At 33.5% G+C, this 25,067-nt stretch overlaps 1 protein-coding gene across 1 annotated transcript in view; it reads right to left on the minus strand.

Moving 5' to 3' along the window:
* Positions 1 to 118, minus strand: part of LOC126892869 (uncharacterized) — a 54,456-nt gene extending 54,338 nt beyond the window's left edge. Inside the window, exon 1 of the mRNA XM_050662687.1 lies at positions 111 to 118. Coding sequence (XP_050518644.1) covers positions 111 to 118 — 8 coding nt within the window. The remainder of the gene's footprint in view (positions 1 to 110) is intronic.
* Positions 119 to 25,067: the final 24,949 nt, after the last annotated feature.

The following is a 25,067-nucleotide window of genomic DNA, read 5'->3' on the forward strand; positions in this document are numbered from 1 at the left end:
TAAAGACCATATAGCTTTAATTGAAGGACCCGGTAGTTTATATTTTGGGTACTTGGATCTTAGCCAGTCTCGTGTCATAGATATTGTAGAAGGAATATTAGACTACTTACCAAGACATAATATAGATATAAGCAAATTAGGTGTTATGGGATGTGATGGTTCAAATGTCAATACGGGCTGGAAGGTGGAATCATACGAATTATAGAAAGGCGAGTAAATAAACCATTACAGTGGAGTGTATGCCCGTTGCACGCTAATGAACTTCCCTTGCGATATTTGCTGCAAAAACTAGATGACCACACAAAAGGTCTCTATTCATATTCTGAGCGAATTGGATCCCTTCTTTCCAATTACGAAAAAATGCCTGTTATTAAATTTAACACCATAGAAGCTGTCCTGTATCTTGTAAATGAAAATGATCCAAGTTCAGATCAATAGTATTTGTTCAAACTATCCTAAGCAATAATTGGAGATGGAATATGTTTTCAAAATTTGGCAGAGAAAAGTCCAGGGAAGATGGCACAAACATATTGGTTCACGACAGCTAACCGCGTTCTTAGAGTTTTTGTAGCTACAACTGATCCTTGAGAAAGCTTAAAGATTTTAGCTGAGTTTGTAATACAAGTATATTCACATATGAGGTTTGAGATAAAAACACAGCCAAAATTGGAATATGGTGCCAGGCATCTATGGAAATCAATGCAGCCCTCGAGAGATTTTCCGAATAATGTCTCATCAATTTATCAATAAAGTTATTTAAGACAATGCTTAATTTGCGCACCCGGAAATCATTCAAATTTGTATGTTAACAGATTAACGTCAACGTATTAGATAGGATGCTCTCAGAAGGATTTTAAAATGTAGGAAGGCCGGTATAAAAATTGTGCTTTCATAGTATCCCAAATCCCTAAATCAATTTCGATGCAGAAGATAATATAGATATCATAGACTGGATGAGTAGTACTGTAACAGATCCTCCTCTAATACAGCATTTAGCAGACGAAGAATAATTGTGGGACATGGTGAAACAAGTTCCAAAGTTTGACAATTTTCCTTGCCATACTCAAGCGGTGGAGATGTGTGTGAAGATAATTACTGATGCATCAATAAAAGTGTGTGGTGAAGAATCTAGAGATGGTTATATTCGAGCTAAACTTGATGCCAGAAAGAATTAGCCAATACTTGAAAGTAAATGTCTACACTATACCTATACTTCAAGGAATGAGCAATGAACAAAAATGTCGAGCAAAGGAGGGTGGGCGAGTGGAACTCACCGTGCAGCAACATCATCGTGGTAAGTTCTGGGTTAAATTAATATACGAAATAATGTTACACATGTGCATAATAGTTCAATATAAAAACCTTTTGTGCCGAATATTGATTCAAGCAAAAACCTGCACAGTTCACAGCGCAAAAATAGTAATTAAATATGCATTGGTTACCCCTCTTTTTTATTTTTAGTCCTGGGGGCCGGTTAAATCTTTTTAGATCATGATGAAAATTTTTTAACAAGATAGTAGCATTGATATTAATATCTTAGACACTAGCCCGCCCCAAAAATAAAGCAAAAAAAATAATTTTTTTTAGGCCCCCGGGGGCCCGGTCAAAAATAATTAAATTCGGCCTATGTTTGGTACACAGTATTAGGATTACCATACACAACTTTTTTTTACTAGACCGTTTAAAATTTCCCAAAAAAAAATTTTTTTGCCCTTTTTCGGCCCGACCTACTCGACAACCCTTTTTGGGTCCTGGCTTGTTCTAGGATTTTCCGCCATTCTGTTCTGTTCCTTGCTTTGTTCTTCCAGTGGGTAATCTCAAGTGTTTTCAGATCTTGTTCCACTTGTTCCATGTATCTACGTTTGGGTCTTCCCTTTGACCTTCTCCCCACTGGTGTTTGCTTCATTATGTGTTTTGGTGTTTCGGTCTCCAACATTCGTTCAACATGGCCCATCCAGCGCAGACGTCCGATCTTTATGGATGTTATGACGTCGGGTTCGTTGTATGCTGCGTATAGTTCAAAATTATATCTTCTGCGCCATACGTCATTTTCTTTCACCCCCTTATATATATGTCTAAGGATTTTTCGTTCAAACGTACCTAATAAGTTCTCATCGCTTTTCGTCAGTGTCCATGTCTCTGATCCATATATAAGGACCGGTTTTATCAGGGTTTTGTATATTTTGCATTTGGTTTTTCTCGTGATGTTGTTAGATCTTAGATGTTTAATGAGTCCATTATATGTTTTATTAGAAATATGTATTCTTCTCTTAACTTCTTCGCTGACATTGTTATCTGCGGTAACTAGTGAACCTAGATATGTAAAATATTTTACGCTTTCGATGTTATAGTCTCCTATTGTCAGATTCTGTAGGTTTCTTTGGCCTGTCGATTTGCTGGCCTTCATGTATTTGGTTTTTATTTCATTCATATTTAGGCCACTGTTTTGTGCCGCTCTTTCTATAGCACTGTTGAGTTACTATATCTCCTTCTTTGTCTCTGCACATTATTGTTCTTGGTTTAAAGTTATGTATGCATCAGCGCAAATAAGGTTTGAAAAGAATATGTTAGTGTTTTTAGTAAATACATATATTTATTATAATTTTTGTGTCTTTGGATTTGTCTTTCTCGTGAGTAAGATAATAAGTATTAAACATTTTTATACTTTTTTACATCACTTGATCTATTTTTTACCGTGGTTTTTAATTACGTCCGAGAAATCGTGTACACAAAGCCCTGATGGCTTATTGGTAGAGCATTCGACTGCGCATCGAGGAGGTCCCGGGTTTGAAACCGAACACGGACGATTAATTTTTTTTTAATTTTTGATACTGTTCTAATAAAAATTTTTTGAAAGTGGTAATATCAAAATTAGTTTAATAATTAAATAAAATAAAAATAAACTGTTTTAAGTAGATATATTTATTTCGTTGAAATCATATAATAGAAGTATAAATTATTACGTGCGTACAAGGTACACACACATTCTATTTTTTCTGAAATTTTTACTGTACATAGTTCTACCATTTTAGAAGACAACGGTAACTGTTTTAAGCTTTCAGTCTCATACTGATAAAGGTTATGAATTTTTTAAGATAAAAGGTGCATTGCAAAGTTTAATCGCAAAAGTTGAGTGACGAAATTTGAAACTTAGCTTTTTAATCACGTCTATGTTAAAATATAGAGTACAAAGAAGTTTTCTGGAAAGTTTTAGATCAAAATGTTTTACAGAAAAAAAAAATAGTAGGTACAACTTTTAATATCGACATTAGAAATCCCCAAAATAACGCTTAGTTTTCGAGATACTGACCATGGGTGGTGAATGGCTAATTTTAGTCTTACACTATGTTTTTGATGGAGTTGAAAACGAAAATGAAATTTATTTTAAATTTTAGCTGGGGAAATTCTGTCAAAATTGGAATTTTACTCTAAAAATAAAAATAAGAGAAATCAGGTTTTTTGCATGTAACTCGCTACAACTCTGGTCCATTTTAATATTTTGTTCTAAAATTTGTACATTATATTATATTGCTCACTTTTCTGAAGATAAAAGTATCTGTTTTAAGCTTTTAGTCTTATTTTAGTAAAAGTTATAAGTTTTTTAAAGTTTAGGTAATCAAGCCTTCAGGATCTATTCCAATTCACTGTGTTTTGACCTACGAAGCATGTCCGCTTACCCAGTCCCTCACATAGATATCCTATTGGCATAATCTGGACGTTTAAATATGTTATCGATGAACTTACAAAGCATCCCTTGTAACGGCATGTCATCATCATCATCATTCTCTTTGCCTTATCCCTATGCGGGGTCGGCTTCCCTAATTGCATTTCTCCACACAACTCTATCTTGGGTCATAGCAATGTTAATCCCCTTTACCAACATGTCCTGCCTTATCGTCTCCCCCCAGGTCTTTTTTGGTCTTCCTCTCCTACTCTTTCCAGGAATCTGCACTTCAGCTATTCTTCGTATTGGGTGATTAACGTCTCGACGTTGAACATGACCAAACCATCTTAACATATGCTCTCTCATTTTGGCATCAATTGGTGCCACACCTAGACTTCCCCTAATATACTCATTTCTAATTTTATCCTTCTTTGTCACTCCACTCATCCATCTAAGCATTCTCATTTCCGCCACATGCATTCGTTGTTCCTCTTTCTTTTTCACTGCCCAACATTCAGTTCCGTGCATCATAGCCGGTCTTATGGCTGTTTTATAGAATTTTCCCTTCAGCTTCATTGGAATTTTTCTGTCACACAACACACCACTCGCTTCTTTCCACTTCATCCATCCAGCCCTAATTCTACTGCATGCATCTCCATCTATTTCTCCATTACTCTGTAATACCGATCCTACGCACTTAAAACTATTGCTTTTCACATTGATTTCACCATCCAAAGATACCATTTTATTTGTAGTAACTCCATCTTTAAATGAACATTGCAAATACTTCTTTTTGTCCTACTAAGTTTTAAACCTTTTTCCTCCAGAGCTTGTCTCCACTGTTCCAGTTTTTGTTCTAAGTCTCTTTCACTATTTCCTATTAACACTACATCATCAGCATACATTAGGCACCATGGAATACTACCCTGTAGTTTCGCTGTTATCTGGTCCAAAACTAATGAGAATAAATAAGGACTAAGCACCGAGCCTTGGTGCAATCCTACTTTTACCTGAAATTTATCAGTCTCTCCCACACCTGTCCTAACACTAGTCGTTACTCCCTTATACATATCTCCCACAATATTTACATATTCGCCAGGGACTCCTTTCTTATTGAGTGCCCACCACAGAATCTCTCGAGGAACTCTATCATATGCTTTCTCAAGATCAATGAATACCATATGAGCGTTGGTCTCTTTATTCCTGTATTTTTCCATCAGTTGCCTTACTGATGGAAAAATACAATCCCTTGTAACGGCATGTAATTAGATCAAAATTATATAGTTTTTTAGTAAATTTTTAATAATTTTAAAATTTAACTTAATTTAACAAATAGTCATAAACCGCATGCATCTATGTGCGTATGCGTGCTTATGAGTACCTGTTTCTCATATGTGTGCATACGTATGTACCAGTTTGTTGTTCAGAAATGTCAACAGTTACATACCTTTTAAAATTTTTGGCTTTCTACTTGCATTCTGATACAACCAGACAATGATCTAACTCTGGCTTTCTTTAATTGTAGCATTTAACTACTTGTAACGCCGACCTGAAGATGATCTGAGTATTGTAGAGATCGAAACCGGTCGTCGAAGTATAATTAAATGATTGTGAGTAGGTCTGTGTTTCTTTACTTCATTTAAAAATAACACTTTTCGTCCCTGTTCATTTTGGGATGGTGTTAAAGATATTCAAGAGGATTATTTATAGTCCACCGTCAAGTTTTTATGAAAGTATGAGGAAATGAATTAAACTATATAAATGCTAATTATGCTATCTAATAGGGCAGTTAGTAGTACGCCGAAAACTACTAATTATTTGAGATTTTTAGGAACAAAGGTATTTAGAAAATCGGATGTAATACAATGTAGTGGATACTTTTTAACCCTCCTTGGTCCTTTTAGGATTAAGAGTGAAGAAAATATTTGTATGTAATAATAATATTTTATATATTTTGTTTTTATTAATAAATAATGATTTTACCTTAACACAATGATTTATTTCGCCGTATGTAATATCACTTTATTTTCAAGAAATATTAACTTAATTCTAAATATACGATTATATTTGCGAAATATATTTCTTAACATTAAATACATCAATTATTAATAATAAGATAATAATATTCCTTACTAAGAAATATTATTGCTCAGAAAGAATAGTTTTGTAATGTCAAGAAAATATATTCTTATGACTAATAAAATCAATTAACCAGAAAGTGATAATTCAATCATGTTTAAGATATTTATATTTCTTTGTCTATAGTAAAATTTATTTGAAATATTTTAGAAAATTATATATTACATACAAAGATGTATTTCTTGGGCAATATGCCAAGTCGATCTTTCTTAAATATAAATAAAGATTCTTTATGTCAAGAATTTTTCTCTCTCGGTGTGGGTGTATAATCATGTAGATAGATTGATTCCGTGTAGAGTGATTGCTATTGTATACAGAGAGGGGCTAAATTATGGAATAAATTAATTTTATCTAAAATGGACGAGTTTGGAGAAAAATCGCGAAACAGGTCGATTTTTATTTTTAAATTACAATTTTTTGGCATATATTTCATACTAGTGACGTCATCCATCTGGGCGTGATGACGTAATCAATGATTTTTTTAAATGGGAATAGGCATTTGAAACGGTGTTCAATTCTCTATTCAGTAATATAAATAATAATATCAATATTTATACAGGGTGGCCAAAAAAATAATTTTTGAATTAAATTAATTGACGCAAAAAGAAGAATGTATGTAATTTATTTAACTAAAAATACATTGTATTGCTGTCAGTAAATAGAAAAAAATGCTTATTTCACAAATAAACATTTCTTTTCGCTTAAATTAAATCACAAACAGCCTCCCACCTACCACTTGGCAGTGTGAACATTTAATTTAGGCGAAGAGCAATGTTTATTTGCCAAATAAACATTTTTTTCTATTTTCTGACAGTAATAGAATGTATTTTGAGTTAAATAAATTGCATACATTCTTCTTTTTTCGTCAAGTAATTTAATTCAAAAATTTGTTTTTTGGCCACCCTGTACAAATAATGATATTAATGTTTATATTATTGAATAGAGAATTGAACACCCTTTCAAATGAGGTGCCACACGGCACCTATTATTCTCATTTAAAAAAATCATCGATTACGTCATCACGCCCAGATGAATGACGTCACTAGTATGAAATATATGCCAAAAAATTGTAATTTAAAAATCAAAATCGACCTGTTTCGGAATTTTTCTCCAAAGTCGTCCATTTTAGAGAAAATTAATTTATTCCATAATTTAGCCCTTCTCTGTATACTGGGTTGGGTATTGTATTATTCTAATATTGTTTTTTTTTGTTTTGATGATATTATCTAATAAATTCGTTTGCCTAAAGAGCTTGTTTCGGAACGGGGCGAAGATAGAATGCTATTTTATTATTTTAAGTTGACACTTATATTTTAAAATGTAAATTAATTATGCATCCTGGATATGTTATTGACTTACTAATCGTGATATTTTCTTTCTATCGATTTCCTCTTTTTTAGAAGTCAAAACGTCAAATAAATTAATTTCAAACTTAAATTGTAGCTTTATTCTTAAATAAATAGTAAATTATGTACTTAAGATGTCATAAGGAAATACATATATTATCAGAACCAAAGTTTGTCAATGCTGTACACACTGTAACAAAAGGGATATTAAAAAGAGAAATTTAAATAAAATCTGGTTTATAACAAATTATTAGTTTGGCTTCTGTTATTGAAATTCCTGTAGTGAATAAGAAATAATTTTTTTCGATCGAAAAGGGTGGTTTCCGTATTTATAATCCGATCACAATTTTTGGTTAATCAATAATTCTGTGCGAAATTCACTTTTAGTGCCCATCAACTTAAATATTTATTGAATAAATGTTTCTTGTGTGGCATTAAAGATTCCTGGCATCTGCTAATACCGCATAAAATTCTCAAAATAATTCTCTTTAACTATTGATTTCTTTTTATTTAACAGTATCCGCATTAGTCGAGTATTCATTTAACTTATACAGACAAAAATACAGCTTATAAACTAAATCACATATTCTGGGACCAAAAATAGTTCGAATGAAGCTAACTTACCTAAGTACAAATATGCACGTAAAAAAAGTTACAGCCCTTTGAAGTTACAAAATGAAAATCGATTTTTTCGAATTAATCGAAAACTATTAGAAATTTTTTATTGAAAATATACATGTGGCATTTTTATTGCAGGAATATCTTAAAGAAAAATTATAGTGAAATTTGTGCACCCCATAAAAATTTTATGGAAGTATTGTTCCCTTAAACCCCACCAACCTTTTGTGTACGTTTCAGTTAAATTATTATTGTGGTACCATTAGTTAAATCAAATATTTCTAAAACTTATTTGCCTCATTGTATTTTTTCGATAAGGCAGTTTTTATCGAGTGGCGGCTTCTTTACATAAAAAATGTATGGGGGTTTTGTTCCTCTAAACCCCCCAAATATTTGTGTACGTTCCAATTAAACTATTACTGCGACACTAATAGTTAAACACAGCGTTTTTAAAACTTTTTCGCCTTTTTGTATTTTTTCGATAAGGCACCTTTTATCGAGATGTTACTTTTCGAAAAAGTACTGAGAGGAAAGAAGTTTTTAAAACATTGTGTTTAACTCATGGTACTACAATATATATATTATAATCATCTTTATCCCTTCTATCCTGAGGTGCAGGGATCTGTTTCAGATTCTTTCATTCTTTTTTGTTCTTCTCAAATTTCTTCCATATCTTTCTGTTCGCTGTTAGTTTTTTGGCATCGTTCCATGTTGTTCCTCTCTTTTCGAAAATATCTCTTATTACTGCTTTCCATTGTTTTCTTGGTCTACCACGCTTTTTCCTTTCTATATTTCTACTTTCCCAGATTCTTTTTCCAGGTATATTATCACTCATTCTTTGAATGTGTCCCCTCCAACCCAGCTCTCTTTCTTCTATATAAGTTTCTAATGGTTCTATTTCTAATTCTTCTCTTATTTTTATATTCTTAACTCTATCTCTTCTTGTCACTCCCATTACTCTTCTTAGATATTTCATTTCTATTGCCTGCAGTTTACTTTTATCCCTTTTTGACGTAGTAGTATCTCTTTCTATATTCCATTCTTCATCTTTCATTTCATTATCTTGATTTTCTGCTTTCTGTTCTGTGTTTAGTAGATTCTTGAAGTATTCTTTCCATCTTTCAATTATCTCTTCCTCTTCTATCAGTATCTCTCCAACTTGGTTTTTTATTGCAGTTGTATTTATATCTACTTTTTATTATCTACATAAGTAATTTGTGGAATAGCTTCTGATTACTTTTATTATCTCTTTCCATTTTTTCTCCAAATTCAGTCCAACTTCTCTGTTTCCCGCTCATTACCATTTGTTTTACTATGTTTCTCTGTTCCTTGTAACTTGAATTATTGGCTTCTGTTCCATTATTTAAGTATTATTTCCATATTTTCTTATTTTTCCTTACTTGTTCTTTAACTTCATTCGTCCACCAAGATGTTTGTTTCTTATTGTTGTCTTTATTGTATGTCCCACAGGCGTCCTTTGCTGCTTGTGTTACAATATTTTTAAATGTTTCCCATTTTGTTTCTAGCGGCCTCTGTATGATTTCTTCTTGATATTTATTTATTTCTCTCGATACTATCTGTTGATATTTTTCTGCTATTTCTTTATTTTTTAGTTTGTAATTCCTTATTCTTATATGTCCTTTTTTATTTTCTTTGCATGTCTCTAATTTACTTTCTTCTCTTCAGAAATTAGCTATCAGCAAGTAATGATCATTATTTATCTCATAGCTTCTCTTGACTCTAGCATACCTTACTAAGTATCTATTATTTATTTCTACCAATATATAGTCTATTATTGACTTTTCTCCTCTGCTCGGTTCTTCTCTAGTAATCTTATGAATCTCTTTATGTTCAAAATAAGTATTTGTTATTATTAAATCATTGTTAATACAAAATTCCAGTAGTCTTTTCCGATTATTTTTCTTGTAATTTCACCGTGTTTTCCGATTACTGCTCCATATATCTCATCCTTTATTCCAACTCTTCCATTGAAGTCTCCGGCAATATATATTTTTCCTCTACACTCTTCTATAGTCTCTTGCAGTTCATTCCAATATTTATCTTTCTCTTCCGTTTTTTCATTTTCATCTGGTCCATAAGTTGTTATTATTGTCTTGATGTGTGTCTTGCTTTTTGATTATATCATCAGTATTCTTTCACTTATTGCTTCCCATTTGTTAAGTGTATTTTTGTGTTCTTTCTTTATTAAACATCCCACTCCTGCTGCCGCTCGTGCATTCTTTTCAACTCCACTCCATATGAAAATGTGGTCATTGTCGGTTTCTACTATTCCTTTATTCTTTTTCTTTGTTTCCGTTATTATCAATATATCTAAGTTCGCTTTTTCAAATTCTTTGTTTAATTCTATTTATTTTCCATTAATACTTCTTACGTTCCACGTTCCTATTTTAAAATCTTTTACTACTACTTTCTTTCTTTTATTAATCCCTTCAACTTTTTCTTCAATTTTATTCGTTTGTCCTATTCCACTCCAGTCCATTTTCCGTTTTTCCTTTCCCGTATGTTGTTTACTTAGTTTTTTTAACCATCGGCTTTTATTTCTTTCTTATCTCGTTTTGGAGCCCTTTCTCTTATTTCCTTATCCTTATTCCATTTCCATTCTTCACCTTCAATCCATATTTTTTGATAACCCACTTTGACTCTCTTTCCCTTATTCTTCTCCTCAATAGCTATTTCCTTCATTTTTCTTTGTATCCGTTTTTCACTTAGAGTCAACTCGTTATTAATATATACATATATTTCTGTTGGTTATGTTCCTTAATTTGTTTTTGTTTGTCATTCATTACTTTGATTTTATCGTCTATTTTATTGAATTCCACTAAACAGGTCTTATATCCTATATTTTTTGCTGCTTTTATCTCTACTTCAATTTCCAGATTATTTTGTATAAAGGTTTTCATTTCACATTCTAAAATATTCGATTTTTCCGTGTCTATTTTAATTCCTTGTATTACAATATTATTTCGCCTTTTTTCTGTGTCTATTTCGTCCAACTTTTCATTGATTGCTTTTATTTCTTCTTTTAAATGCACATTTTTTTTCTTTATCGCCTCATTATCTTCTTTAACCTTTGTATTACTTTAATATATTCTTTTTGCCCCTCTCTTATCATTTTTATCTCTTGTGCAATACTAATAACGTTTCCATTATTTTATCTATCTTCTCTTCTTCTTCAGGTTTATAATTCTCTTGTTCTTCCATCTTTTTTCCTTTTTTAATTTGTTCGATTGTCTATTTCAAATCTACTTAACACTATACCTAAATTATATTTTTTTATGAATTATAATTACCCTATATTCTCTTTTAATATTACCCAACCACCAGTATAAAATTAAAATTATAATTTCTGTATTAACTTATTATTGTTATTTTTTGTAAATGCACCGCGGAAAAGATCACAGACCAGCTCTTCCGTCGGATCTGTGCCCTTTATCGGTGCAATATTTTATTTTAAAACAATTTCCCTAATTAATTAAATTCAACTTTTGCCCACCAATTACTATTTTAAATATTTACTTACTTACAGATCTGACAACGGTGTTTTTAAGCCATCCAAGTTCTTACCATCAGCTGTTTTTGTTTTGGTGTTTTATCAGTAGACCTCGTTATCACTTCATTACTGTTGTCAACAATAACCTGTATATTTCCTGTACTTTATTCAATTTGGTAGCAGTTATATATATTTTTGTCTTTTCACGTAACCACTTGTTTATTATCACCTATTTTAATATTTCGACGAATTATTTTTCGTTATAACTCCCGATTTTTCGAGTTTATTATAGGCGTAAGATAACACGATGTTTTCTTAATCAATCCAACGTTGCCACCAATGGTACTACAATAATAATTAAATTGGAACGTACACAAAAGCTTGGGGGGGGGGGGGGGGTTAAAGGAACAAAAGCCCCATAAAATTTTTATGGGGTGTCCAAATTTCACTTTAATTTTTTCTTTAGATACTACTGCCATAAGAATGCTACGTGTCCAGTTTCAATAAAAAATCTCCAATAGTTTCCGATATATTGGAAAAAATCGATTTTCATTTTGTAACTTCAAAGGGCTGTAACTTTTTTTATGTGCACATTTGTATTTAGGTAAGTTAGGTTTAATCGAACTATTTTTGGTCCCAGAATATGTGATTAAATTTATGACCCGTATTTTTGTTACACCCTGTATATTTCGTATAGTAACGACAGCAAATAAATACGTTCATCATAATGGTGGGAATTCAAAACTTTTTGTGTTTAAAAACTGTTTAAACTTTAGAACTGTTTATGGTTACCAATACTACAAGAGAGCGTCAATAACAAGAACATACCAACAATAGTGGAATGAAAACCAGATCATCGAAAATCTCGTAAGCAATACATAACGCTGCTTCGCAATAACGTAGGCTTAAGGTGATACAGTAGCGATCAACAGGTAGCCAAAACGTGTTCCAAGATTGCGGCTGTGATTTTGAATATTATTTCGAGATATTTGGCACACGTATTCGTAATATAATAAGAATGGCGGTACAGAGCCCAATTTGAAAAATATATAAATATGTGGAAATTACTCTGTAATTAAATACAATATTAAAAAACGAGCCTGTACCGCCATTAAGAAGAACAAAAAAATAAACTTTCTTCAAATAAACTTTTTTATCCGATGCCTAGATTTTGTGTCATTTTGGAATTACTAATGAAATAAAAAATTTTATTAGTTCCAAAATGACACAAAATCTAGGCATCGGATACAAAAGTTTATTTGAAGAAAGTGTATTTTCTTGTTCTTCTTAATGGCGGTACAGGCTCGTTTTTTTAATATTGTATTTAATTACAGAATAATTTCCACATATTAATATATTTTTCAAATTGGGCTCTGTACCGCCCTTCTTTATTATATTACGAATACGTGTGCCAAATATCTCGAAAAAATATTCAAAATTACAGCCGCAATCTTGGAACGCGTTTTCGCTACCTGTTGATCGCTACTGTTTCCTCTTAAGTCAAAAAAGACGGTTTTAGAGGAGAGATATGATCATAGGCATAACTCCGAATAAGTTGTTACTTTAAAGACATTACCTATAAAAATAATAACATTACCTATGTTAGAAATATATCTAAATACAAACAGGGCCGTAACTACGATGTTGGGGCCCCGGGGCAAATGTGATCTGGGGGGCCCCTACCGGGAGGTCTGGGGAATTTACCCCCAGCGCAAGGGGTCCGGAAAAATGTTTGATATTTAACCCCTTGAAAGCGCATTTTCCCTCCTATGTGAACACCACACCCTCTTCTTTCTTTTTTTCCAGTATGTCCTGCAATAACTATAAAATTAGCAGCTCTAATGATTACAGCTTCATCTGTATCTGACATTGCGAACGGATTATCAACGAATGCGTTCATTCGCTACAATGTAAATGGTCTTACTTTATACCGAACGAATAACCAAGCGAACTCCTACGAATTCGTTCCTTCGTTCGTGTTCACTTTGATTTAAAAGCACCTTAAGGTGCCTTAAGCTATTGCAGTGTGAGCCAAGCATACACAGTGAAGCTGGTCAGTGTACTGGTGAGACTGATCCTAATGTGCTCATTTTATCTTATATGTATACCTTTCTTTTCAATATGTGGTTCCTTTCACGTACCAAGGTGTGGTCTGGGGTAAATTAATTAAGACAAAGTAGCTGGGACCTGGGGTCCCTATTCCGGTTGCATTTTAGTTTTTATTTCGCCAAAATAGCTAATTTCCTCAGTCACAATTTATATCTTTACGAAAGGTCTCGGGGCCCCAGCTTAGCCCGGGCCCCCTCTTTCAATGGCATTTTAGGTTTTATTACGCCGAAATAACTAATTTCTTAAGGATATACATAGGTCTTGCGGGTAAAAAAGTGACTTTTTAAAAAAATTGTATCTCGAAAACTAAAAATTATTTTTATTTATAATTGGAACATGTAAAACTATAGTACTTAAGGTACTCTCAAAAATTTCAGCCAAAAATATTCATTTTTTTAGAGTTGACTGCACTTTTTCGACAACAGCCCTTTTTTGCAATGGGCAGCATAACAAGTCCAGTCTCATCTGAAATCAAAAAATCAAAAAGTTTCTTGTAGTTTATATACCTGCGGATAGTGAATGAATGAATAAATTAAAAAAAATGAAATTTGAAGATTTTACATAAGTTTAAACCCATTTTCGACCGCAATTTTTGTCATTTTTTCAAAAATCACCATTTTTAAAGTAGGTTTTTTTATAAAACAAAAACAACTTCACCCAATAAAAATTTCTTCATTCGTTCACTAGCCAGAGGTATAAACAAGAAACTTTTTGATTTTTTGATTTCAGATTAGACTGGACTTAGTTATGCTGTTCACCGCAAAAAAAGGTCTGTCACCGAAAAATTGCAGTCAACTCTACAAAAATGAATATTTTTGGCTGAAACTTTTTTAAGTACCTTAAGTACTATGCTTTTACATGCTTCAATTATAAATAAAAATATTTTTTAGTTTTCGAGATATAATTTTTTAAAAAGTCACTTTTTTTACCCGCAAGACCTATGTAACCCCTTAAGCGCTGTTTTCCTCGAAAGCGGCATTGACAAATTGCGACCGTAGCACTGCGATGGATTACGTCAGAGTACGGTGAAAAATTCAAGGTTCTTCACTGCGGCAATGGAATGTGCAAACTCAGCAAGCGGTGGCTTCCAACGCATCCTTGGAAACCAACGCTATTATTTAGCATGGTACAGTTTTTTATGACGTCATTCATCGCAGTGTTACGGTCGCAGTTTGTCGGTACCGCTTTCGAGGAAAACAGCGCTTTAAGTAATAATTTAAATTGTTATGTTAAGGTCTCGGGGCCCCAGCTTAGCTCAGGCCTCAGGGGCCCTGTTCTGTTCCAATTGCATTTTAGTCTAAAAGACTAATTTCCCCAGTGAAAAATTAAAACTATGTTGCAGTCTTATTAAAATTGTGTCATTTGAAAATATTTCGTTGGGATCGGGGCCCCTCTTGGTCGGGGGCCCCGGGGCACTGGCCCGGTCGCCCCAATGGTAGTTACGGCCCTGAGTACAAACTGTGATAACTAGATAAATTTATAAAGTGTTAAAGTGGTTAAATTTTATTATTTTGGTACCCCCATTGGAGTTTCCTGAGAAACATTTACTTCAATTTTGTTAAAACGCTGACCTAACTCCAAAAAAGGTCCTTATTTTAGAGGTAATTTTCACAAAACTAATCGTAAATAAAAAAACAGTCGTTCTTGACGAGAAGTAAACACACAAATTGCTTCATTTTCTTCGGCGTAACTAACTTGAGTCTGTATTCATACGAAAATGTTAAGTATTTAACTACTTTCGCGCCAAACAAATATTGACACTTGGTGCCTTCTCTTAGCAACTATTGTTATTAACGTCATAGGTATTTATTCACGCGAGAGATACTTTTGTTTTTAGTAGATCAGCAGCGGGATTATGAACACTCGATGCGAGATCGCAAAACGAACCGTAGGCAAACTCGATGCGAGTACGCATCGAAGCCAAAAAGTGATTACGAACTGGGTTCGAGTAGACTGTCAGAAAATCATCGGCAATTTTCGTATTTTTGAACCTACGGGATAATATTTCGAACAAATGGAATGATGTGCACGTTATAATTATATGCCAAGGAATTTCTCTGATTAACCTCAATAATTATTACAATAGAATATAAAATAAAGTTTTTATTACATATTTAATTGTTATAAACGTTTATTTTATATTCTAAGGATGATACAGTCATAACGTGTACCTAGATATATAAATATATGATTTTAGAACTTGAGTATAATTTGAGATTAATTATGATTTTTTACCGTTATTAAAGATTAAATGGCCAGGGAAAGATGGGAGACGTTATATAAAAATATTACTAAGGGCCAATTTCTCATATCGAGTTCAACTCCAGTTTAACCTGAACTTCTAGTAAACGTCAGTTTAAAGTCAAAATCGTCTTTATCAATCATAGATATAACAGAATAGATTAGGCCAGTTCGAAAAATAGCGTAACGCGGGACAGTTCGGGTCGGTGGTCTATCTATCTCTCTCTACCGGCGCTTAGCTTTCTCTCTCTAGCATATGATGGCCGCCGCCTGTGTGTCACTGTCGTTCCGTTATTCCCACCTCTTGGTAGATACGCTCACACTCGCACGACAGACAAAGATAGCTAGACCACCGTACTTGATATCGGCGTTACACCCCGATGCATTGAGTGGCATATGACTAGCCTGATCTATTTTCTTTACATATCTCTGTTCTCAATTCGCACGTTCAACCGATGGCAGTTTAAACTTGAACGATGCTTGAACGGTGGAATTCGGCCGTTCAAAGATTTCATAAGTCAGTTCAGATGATTTCATGGACTACGCATGCGTTGTATTAACACGAAACGCTGTCATAATATAAATATATCCTATTTTTTATATTAAGCCTAACGATAAACGATAACATTATTTTTGTTTTTATAATATTTATTTATAATTATTAAAATGACTATTTGACTATAAATACTTAAATTTAACTTTATTCAAAAACAGCATAAAAAAGGTAGTTCAAAATGGCGACAGTTTTTTACCTTTTGCCATCTATTGGCATTTCTCGAAAGCTGTAGAACGAGCATTGACATGAACGTGCAATGAGAAATGCATTCCAAACAAAACCGAAGATCACCGGTGATCTGGTTCAACTGAACCATAGATTACCGCAGGTATGAGAAATCGACCATAAAGGTCGTAATGGTCACTGCTAACTACCTATTCACTTCATCAAATTCTGTCCCAGAGCTTTTCTTCACCTATTTTTAAAATAGGAATAAGTATTAGAGAACTTCTGTCCGTGTAATGAGTGTAATAACACCTCACTGGGAGATTTAAACAATATATTTTTTTAATGTTCAAAACATGAGAATTATTATCAAAACCGTATAATCTAAATATCGTTTGATTAACGATTTACATTATTTTTCGATTACAAAGTACATTAGTTTACATTTGATTTACAAAGTATGAAGTAAGTAGGTTATGTCATTATGTATTCACTTTTCTTAATTTTTATACTTGGACCGGCAAGAAAGAAAGCGTTATAGGAGATCAGCGATCTATCAGAGAGAGATAGATAGTTCGAGTTAGCAACTCGACAGGGTCGTAGGTATCGAGCAGTGCCTTCGAGTTGACTCGCATCGACAACGTAGAGAAAGAGGTTTCGTAATCACTCCCTACGGTAAAACATGGCGGATACGATGCGTATCGAGTGTACGTAATCCGGGCCCTGCATTAATAAGTCAATCTTGTCAAATTTTGATATAAGCCTACGTTCTTGCGAAGCGGCGATATATGCAACACACATCATATCTACGATAAACATAAACATTAATTACACAAATAAATTGACACAAATAACACAAAAAAATAAGAATTTGATACCCTTAGAGCACTTACACCATTTTTAAACAATTTATTCAGCCAAAATATTCCAACCAAATTTCTTTGTTCCAAAAAGGATTAAATACATAACCTAAAAAAATCAGGTTATACAATCATTCCAGAACTTTTTTTTCAGAATATTTTCTTTTCCTTTTGGGAACAATTTCACATTGTATTTACAATATTGAGACAATTCCTTAAGGGGATGGGTACGTAGTTTCTGCTCCAATGATATTCAAATGGGATTCATTTTTTTTATTCCTGAGAAAACTGATAAGTATTTTTGAAAAATTTAAACAAATAATGAAAGATTACGTTATTAGTGAGGGCAGAAAGTCCCTGTGAACTTCTATAATTTTTATTTTAATAAGTTACAGGGCTGAAAAACTAAGAGAAAATTTAGTGTGATTTTTAGTTTCAAATGTCTCATTCAAAATAAACGTTTTATTTATCCTAAGGGACTTTCGGCCCTCGGTAATAATTTAGTCTTTCATTCTGTCTTTAAATTTTTCAAAATTATTTATTGGTTTTTTCAGAATTCGAAAAAAATGAACACAATGTCCGTGGTAGTATTTTCCAAATCTGTCTTTGTCATACAACGCACTCAGTAGAATAGAATATGGTCAGCATATTGTCAGTCAGACTGTGACAATTTTAAATATTTGACATGGCATCGGGAATATTTTGAGTTGTTGATTAAATGATATTGATAGTGTATTTTTGATAAATAATTGATTTAAGACGTGAACTTAAAAGTATTAAAAAGTTTTTTATTGTTTATTATTTATGAAAGATCCAAGCAGAGAATACACAAGGATAATTCAGTGATCCAAATATTTTTTTTGTTGAAGATCTTCAAAATTGCAAGCGTTTCATAGTAACAATATATTATTAAAAAATCACTTGTATCACTTTTCCTCTTTTCTTGATTGGTTATTAGCTTTTGTTGTACAGTAGATAAATTATTACAATCACTGAATACATAGTTAGTGAAAAAATTATCATATTAATTACCTGAATTAAAAATTGAGGCATTAATTGTACAAGTAACAGTTATTCAGGAACATTCAAAAGCCATCTTTAAAGTTAATGATGGCATTGTCAGGTAAAGTTTACATATCCATACTAGTGAGAATTATACTGCACGTAATTTGCCGTGCAAAGACAGAAAAAATAGGGACAGCCGTAAAATAATTGTGAATTATGTACCGATGGCACTAAGTACCTAAACTTGACCAAAATAGTATTAAGGTCATCTAGCCTACTTGAAAATATAATTTAATTAAGTCATTAAAATAAATAATCATAGAGAGTTGAGGATAATATATCATATAAAATTTACATATAATATTACAACCAAACTGCCAACATTAAAGTGAATGAGCAGTTAACAGAGGCAATCTCCATAGATGGAGGAGTGGAACAAGGATGCATTCTGTCCCTGTTGTTATTTAATATGTACTTTGAACACATCTTCCAGCAAGCACTGGGAGATTTACTGGTTATCCCGAACTCTCGTTTTCAGCAGCTAATGTACTAAAATATATGTAATTGTACAAAAATATCTGAAACCATTAAGGTCATTCAAGTAGGAGATCAAGAAGAGAAGACTTCAGTTGAACGCGTTGGTGCAAAAATAAACATGCATTTAAAATACATTGTACACCAAATCAGTGATTTTGCAACATTGCCAGACAAAAACGTCGAATTGTTGATCCGTGTTGAGCTGCCCCCCCCCACTTGCAAAAATTAAAAAACAAATACCCCTGATTTATGAGTTATTTATGAGCTTTCTTATTCCGCAAATTAAAAATTTTTTGCATTTTGATTATCGAGCTACAACCCCTTCGCAAGAAAACCACCCTATCTTTCCGGCTTAAGAGAAAGTTGTACTTAAAATGCATTAAATTAATTGTTTGGCGACTAAATATCACTTAATAATTTCCCTCCTCCTCTATCTGTCATCCTTCGTAAGGATGTAGTGGCGTCATCTAAGTCGTTTGACTATTTCTATCCAATCCTCTCTCTCCTGTGCGTGTTGTTTTGCTTCGGAGAACGAGTGACCAGTCATGTCCCTTATTTGGTCCGACCATCGTAATGGAGATCTTCCTCTGGATCTTCTGCCCTCTACGTTGCCTTCAAGTATCATTCGTTCCATGCCTTCCCTTCTTCTAGTTATATGTCCAAAATATCTCAGTATATTTTGGTTGATAGTTCGGCTAACATTGAATTATTTGTGCGATGTGCGGTCCATGGTATGCGCAACATTCTCCGGTAGACCCACATTTCAAATGCCATTATACGTTTTGCATCTGCTTTTTTGATGGTCTAAGTCTCTGAAGCGTAGGTGGCGATAGGAAATATTAACGTTCGAACAAGGCGTAATTTTGTGTTTTTTGTAATGTCACTATTCTTCCATATTTTTGTGATGCGCCTACGGATCTCGTCTTCGCATCCTCTACTGTTAGTAATAACGGAGCCTAAGTAATTAAATTGTCTGACCACTTCGTAACCTGCCTTATCAAGTCTCTTATCTCCGGTTGGTTGTTTCTGATTCTATCGCTGATCATTACTTTGATTTTCTGTATATTTATTTTCAAACCATATTCTGTACTCAGCGTTCCTAGCCTATTTATAATTTTTTCCAGTTCTTCTGGTGAAGACGCCAATATAACAGTGTCATCAGCATAACGCAGGTTTTTATCTTTCTTCCTCCTATCGTTGCTCCACCTTGCCATTCCCCAAAAACTTGACGCAGAATGTGCTCACTATATATTATTGTGTTTGCATTTTATCAATCAAAAGCAAAATAAAAAAATTAAATTAAATTTTTTTTAAATAACGCGGGCACATAAATTTGATACACCCTGTATATTGAGCTGTTTTAAAATTTATTAGAATTTAGTGAATGTAAATAGGCTTCTCTTTTAACGAGCTTTCCGGGGCACCATTAAAGACTTTTGTGAATAATTAAAGTGAAAAGAACTATGTATTTAGATTTAAAATGGAAAAAAATTGTTTACTGTATAGGTAATTATCAATATTTCTCGAAATTGATAATTGAAAAGAAAGTTGGAATTTTAATATCTTCATTTCAATACGACTATATGTGGGAGAGTTTCTCCGAAAGTAATTAGGATTGTCGGAACAAATTTGAGGGTGACTGTTGTTTGTCAAATGGAAAAGTCAATGTTCTGATTCTTGGAATGTGGAAGGGGAAAAGATAGATTGAATGATTGAGAGAGGTTGAAAAATTATTCATTGTGTTGTTGGCAGCGAGAAGAAGCGGTTTTCGACGTGTTAAGTGGAGTAGATAGTTAGCATATATCAGTGGCTGGTTGATAGTGGAGAATAGTGTTGAAAAGTGGAACGAGCGACAGATCAAATCGAGACGAAATACCTCTTTGATTCTGTAGTATTGTGAGAAGGAGAGCAGAGAATTTTTGGAGTTTTGTTTGAATCGAGAACGTGTCAAAGAAACACGGTTTGTTGGAGAATTAGTGCTGGTATGCTGACAGTTTTGAAGCTGGACAACGGAGAGAGGCTTTGATGAGTAGCCTTTAACATAATCAACGAGGGAGAGCTGTTTGGGGTCACGAGAAGACATCCGAGTGAGGGAAGCAAAAGGTCAGTCAATTTATGTGAAAGAGATTTTTATGTTCGGGAAATAAATTTTTGAGTAAAAAGCATATGAATTGAAGTTCTAATATTTCAAAATATAAATAGTAAATATAGGTAACCTTGCGAAGACATAAATTTGTTTGGTTTAGTTTGTTTTACCAAAGTCATCGGGAACAAACCGATAAATTGTTTTTTTGTAAAGATAATAATTTTAAGTGGTATAAATTTCAGTCGGACATCTGTGTCCACAGGTTTTTTAGATTCGACAGTTTTCAGAGTATTAATTTGATAAATAAAAGACAATTCTGTATTTTTATTTTAATAGTTTGCTTTATTTCTTTTCCCTATTTTATCCCGATTAGCATCAACTCAGAGATACTGAACCCACGAGAGAAGATAAATATAACGTAAGATAATTTGGTTTTTTTTTTATATATTAAAAGGCACCCTGAGATTTTTTATTCAATTTTGATATATGATTTGCGACAATTAAATGATTAATTAAATAAATAATAATCAATATAAATTAAATAAGAAGCAGATCACAACAATATATTAAATAGAATGGGGGATATTATACATCCCTCCCGCACTCCAGATTTTAATTTAAAGTTTTTCGAAACCATATTATTAACTCTTACATTAGCGGTGTTATTTACATAAAGTGCTTGTAATAGATAGATTAGATGTTCTGGCGTACCCATTTCTCTAAATATATGCCACATTTTATCCCATTTTACGTTATCGAAGGCCTTGAAGTAGTCAACAAAGCACAAATATGTTTCTATGTTAAACTCTCCAGATTTTTCGATAATTTGACGAATATTAAGAATGTGTTCTCTTGTTCCCCTACCTGGGACGAATCCGCATTGTTCTTGTGGAATTTGCGGTAAGAGAATGGATTTTAATCTTTCATTGATTATTGTTAGAAGTACTTTGCTCGCGTGAGATATCAACGCTACTGTACGGTAATTACTGCAATCTGTTGGAGAACCTTTTTGTATATGGGGATAAACGTGAGTTTACCCCAGTCATTTGGCCACTTTCCGGCATCCCAGATCTCGTTTCTCCCATTTCTTTGAGTATTTCAGCTGTTATTCCATCCTCTCCTTGTAATTTTCTACATTTTAGCTTTTTTATTGCCGACTCAATTTCAGATTTCAATATTTGAGGTTCTTTTTCATAACTTTTTTTCTCATTATTATGTTCTGGGTTGTTGTTAGAGAATAGTATTTCACAATATTGTTTCCAAACCTCTGAGATACCGTCTGGGTTTGTTATGGTATTTCCACTATTATTTTTGATGATCTGTGTCTGTGGTTTGAATTCTCTCGCTAGATATTTGAGGCACTCAGAGCAACACTGGCCTAACCCACCTCCCACAATTTTACCAACACGCTTTTATTACATTAAAGTTATCCCTTATTTAAGTATTTTCAGGTACAGAGTTGCTCAAGCAATTTTTGCTTAAACCACATTGCATTTTAAAATACTTAAATAATGGATAACTTTAATGTAATAAAAGCATTTTGGTAAAATTAAGGGATGTGGGTTAGGCCACTGTTGCTCTGAGCGCCTCATTTGACTTTGGAGAAAAGTTCTCTAGATTCTTGGCGGTCAGCATGTTCCTCTAGTTGTTCACATATGCTTTTTATATAATTATTTCTGTCCCTTCTGCACAAGTGTTTTATAGTTGTATTTATGGTGCTTATATCTATTTCTTTTTGTATTGAATTTGACGTGTCCTTTCTAAGTTTTCGTCTTTCTTCTACAAGGTTGAGAGTTTCTTCGGTCATCCAATGTTTTTTCCTATCTATTTTTTCTTTGGGATTTGTGTTGTTGATGGCTTCGGTGATCAACTTCTTTGTGTATTCCCACGTTTTCTCAAGGTCTCCGGTAGTAGCTGGTAGGTCAGCTTTTGCTAGTGCCTCTCTAAACTTTTCCGGGTGTTTTGGAACCAATTTTTGTTTTTTTTTGCAATTGTTTTACTGTGCAATTTAATGCGAAATTCTGCTTGTAGCATTTTATGGTCCGAACCACAGTCTGCAGCTGATTTTGTCTTCACATTGGTTACAGAGCTCCTCCATCGTTTAGTGATCAGAATATAATCTATTTGGTTCTTGTATCGTCCTCCAGGCGAAGACCATGTTGATAATCTTCGCGGATGACGTTTAAACATTGTGTTTACTATACTGAGATCCATATCGATGGCAAATTGAAGTAGCCGTTCACCTCTGTCATTTCGCTCGCCTAAGCCATGCTCACCTATCGTTCCTTTTAAATGTTCGTCTACTTTCGTTATTCTTATTTTTGCGTTCCAATCTCCTATTATCATCATTGGTTCTTTCTTAGGTATGTTAGAGATGGTTTCATGTATCAGATGGTATGTTTCTTCTACTATATCTTCTGTCGCTTCGGATGTTGGCATATATACCTGTATAATGTGCATTTTGACTGGTTTAGCGTTTAGGGTTATTTTTATTATACTATCATTTACTGGATGGTATTCATGTACATATTTTGCCCAATGTTTTTGAATTAATATTGCTACGCCTTTTTGTCCTGATTTGTTAGCTCCTGACATGAAAACTTTATAGCAAGTGGCTTCCCAATGTCCTTGGCCTTCCCAGTGTGTCTTAGATATCCCGCAGATATCTATCTTCTCCTTGATCAGTTCATTTTCTAGTATACACAATTTACCTGGCTCTAGCAGCCCCCTAACATTCCATGTTGCGATGCGGTGTTTTTTACGTAATGCTAAGTTTGATCTTTCAGTATCCCATTTCGCAGATATTGCCTGGTCGTCCACAATCATCTGCCCGGTCGCCTATTTCACACCATTCCACCCGGAATCGATACGTCGCCGGTTGCTAGCCGGATTGCAAAGCACATAATTTCCTTGCCTAGTCGTCATTTCATAACGCTCTCTAGAAAGATAATCAGGTTATTTCCCGTTGCCTGCCTGATCGCAGTATTACAGCCGGTTGAACTAAGATGTAGTTGCCGCCTGTGAGTATTTTACACCAGACCTGTATGAATCACACAGCCCCAGTGCAATAATGACGTAGCTCCCAAGTAGCAATTTTACGACCTGCAACCAATTTTGTCCTAATGGGACGTTAAATTTAAGGACAAAATTGGTTCACAATAAGCCTTAACCAAGGACAACGTCTGTTTTTCCTATGGACCAACGTTTCTGCTAATAAGTAATATAATCTGATGACCAACCGACATCGGGAATAACGACGTCAATTATTAGGATAAGGTTTGACGTTAAGCTGACGTCGGTCTTAACCTATCTGTAGTTTAAGTGCAATTAAGTGGCATACATCAACGACTACTCAACGTCGGGAATTACAACGTATTTTTTAGGATAGATGCCAACGTTCAGAGGACGTTGGTGTTTTATCGAGTATCGTAGACGTATTTTTCGGGAAGACGACAACGACAATCCAACGTTGAGAATACCAACGTTAATTATTAGGTTAAGGTTTAACGTTAAGCTGACGTCGGGTACAACCTCTATATACTACAATGTAATTTACTGGAAGACATTTAACGACTGCTCAACGTCGGGGATTACAGAGTATTTATTAGTATCGAACCCAACGTTCAGGAGACGTCGGGTGTTTTCTCAGTAGGTATATGGTAGATTGCTGCGTGTACTTGCGGGAAGGTGAGAATGACAATACAACGTAGGTAATAACAACGTAGTACTTAAGAGGAAACAGTAGCGATCAACAGGTAGCGAAAACGCGTTCTAAGATTGCGGCTGTAATTTTTAATATTTTTTCGAGATATTTGGCACACTTATTCGTAATATAATAAAGAATGGCAGTACAGAGCCCAATTTGAAAAATATATTAATATGTGGAAATTACTCTGTAATTAAATACAATATTAAAAAAACGAGCCTGTACCGCCATTAAGAAGATCAAAAAAATACACTTTCTTCAAATAAACTTTTTATCCGATGCCTAAATTTTGGGCCTTTTTGGAACTACTATAATTTTTTATTTCATTAGTAGTTCCAAAATGACACAAAATTTAGGCATCGGATAAAAAAGTTTATTTGAAGAAAGTGTATTTTTTTGTTCTTCTTAATGGCGGTACAGGCTCGGTTTTTTAATATTGTATTTAATTACAGAGTAATTTCCACATATTAATATATTTTTCAAATTGGGCTCTGTACCGCCATTCTTTATTATATTACGAATAC

Source organism: Diabrotica virgifera, chromosome 9 (genome assembly GCF_917563875.1).
Source record: "Diabrotica virgifera virgifera chromosome 9, PGI_DIABVI_V3a".
Lineage (NCBI taxonomy): Eukaryota > Metazoa > Arthropoda > Insecta > Coleoptera > Chrysomelidae > Diabrotica > Diabrotica virgifera.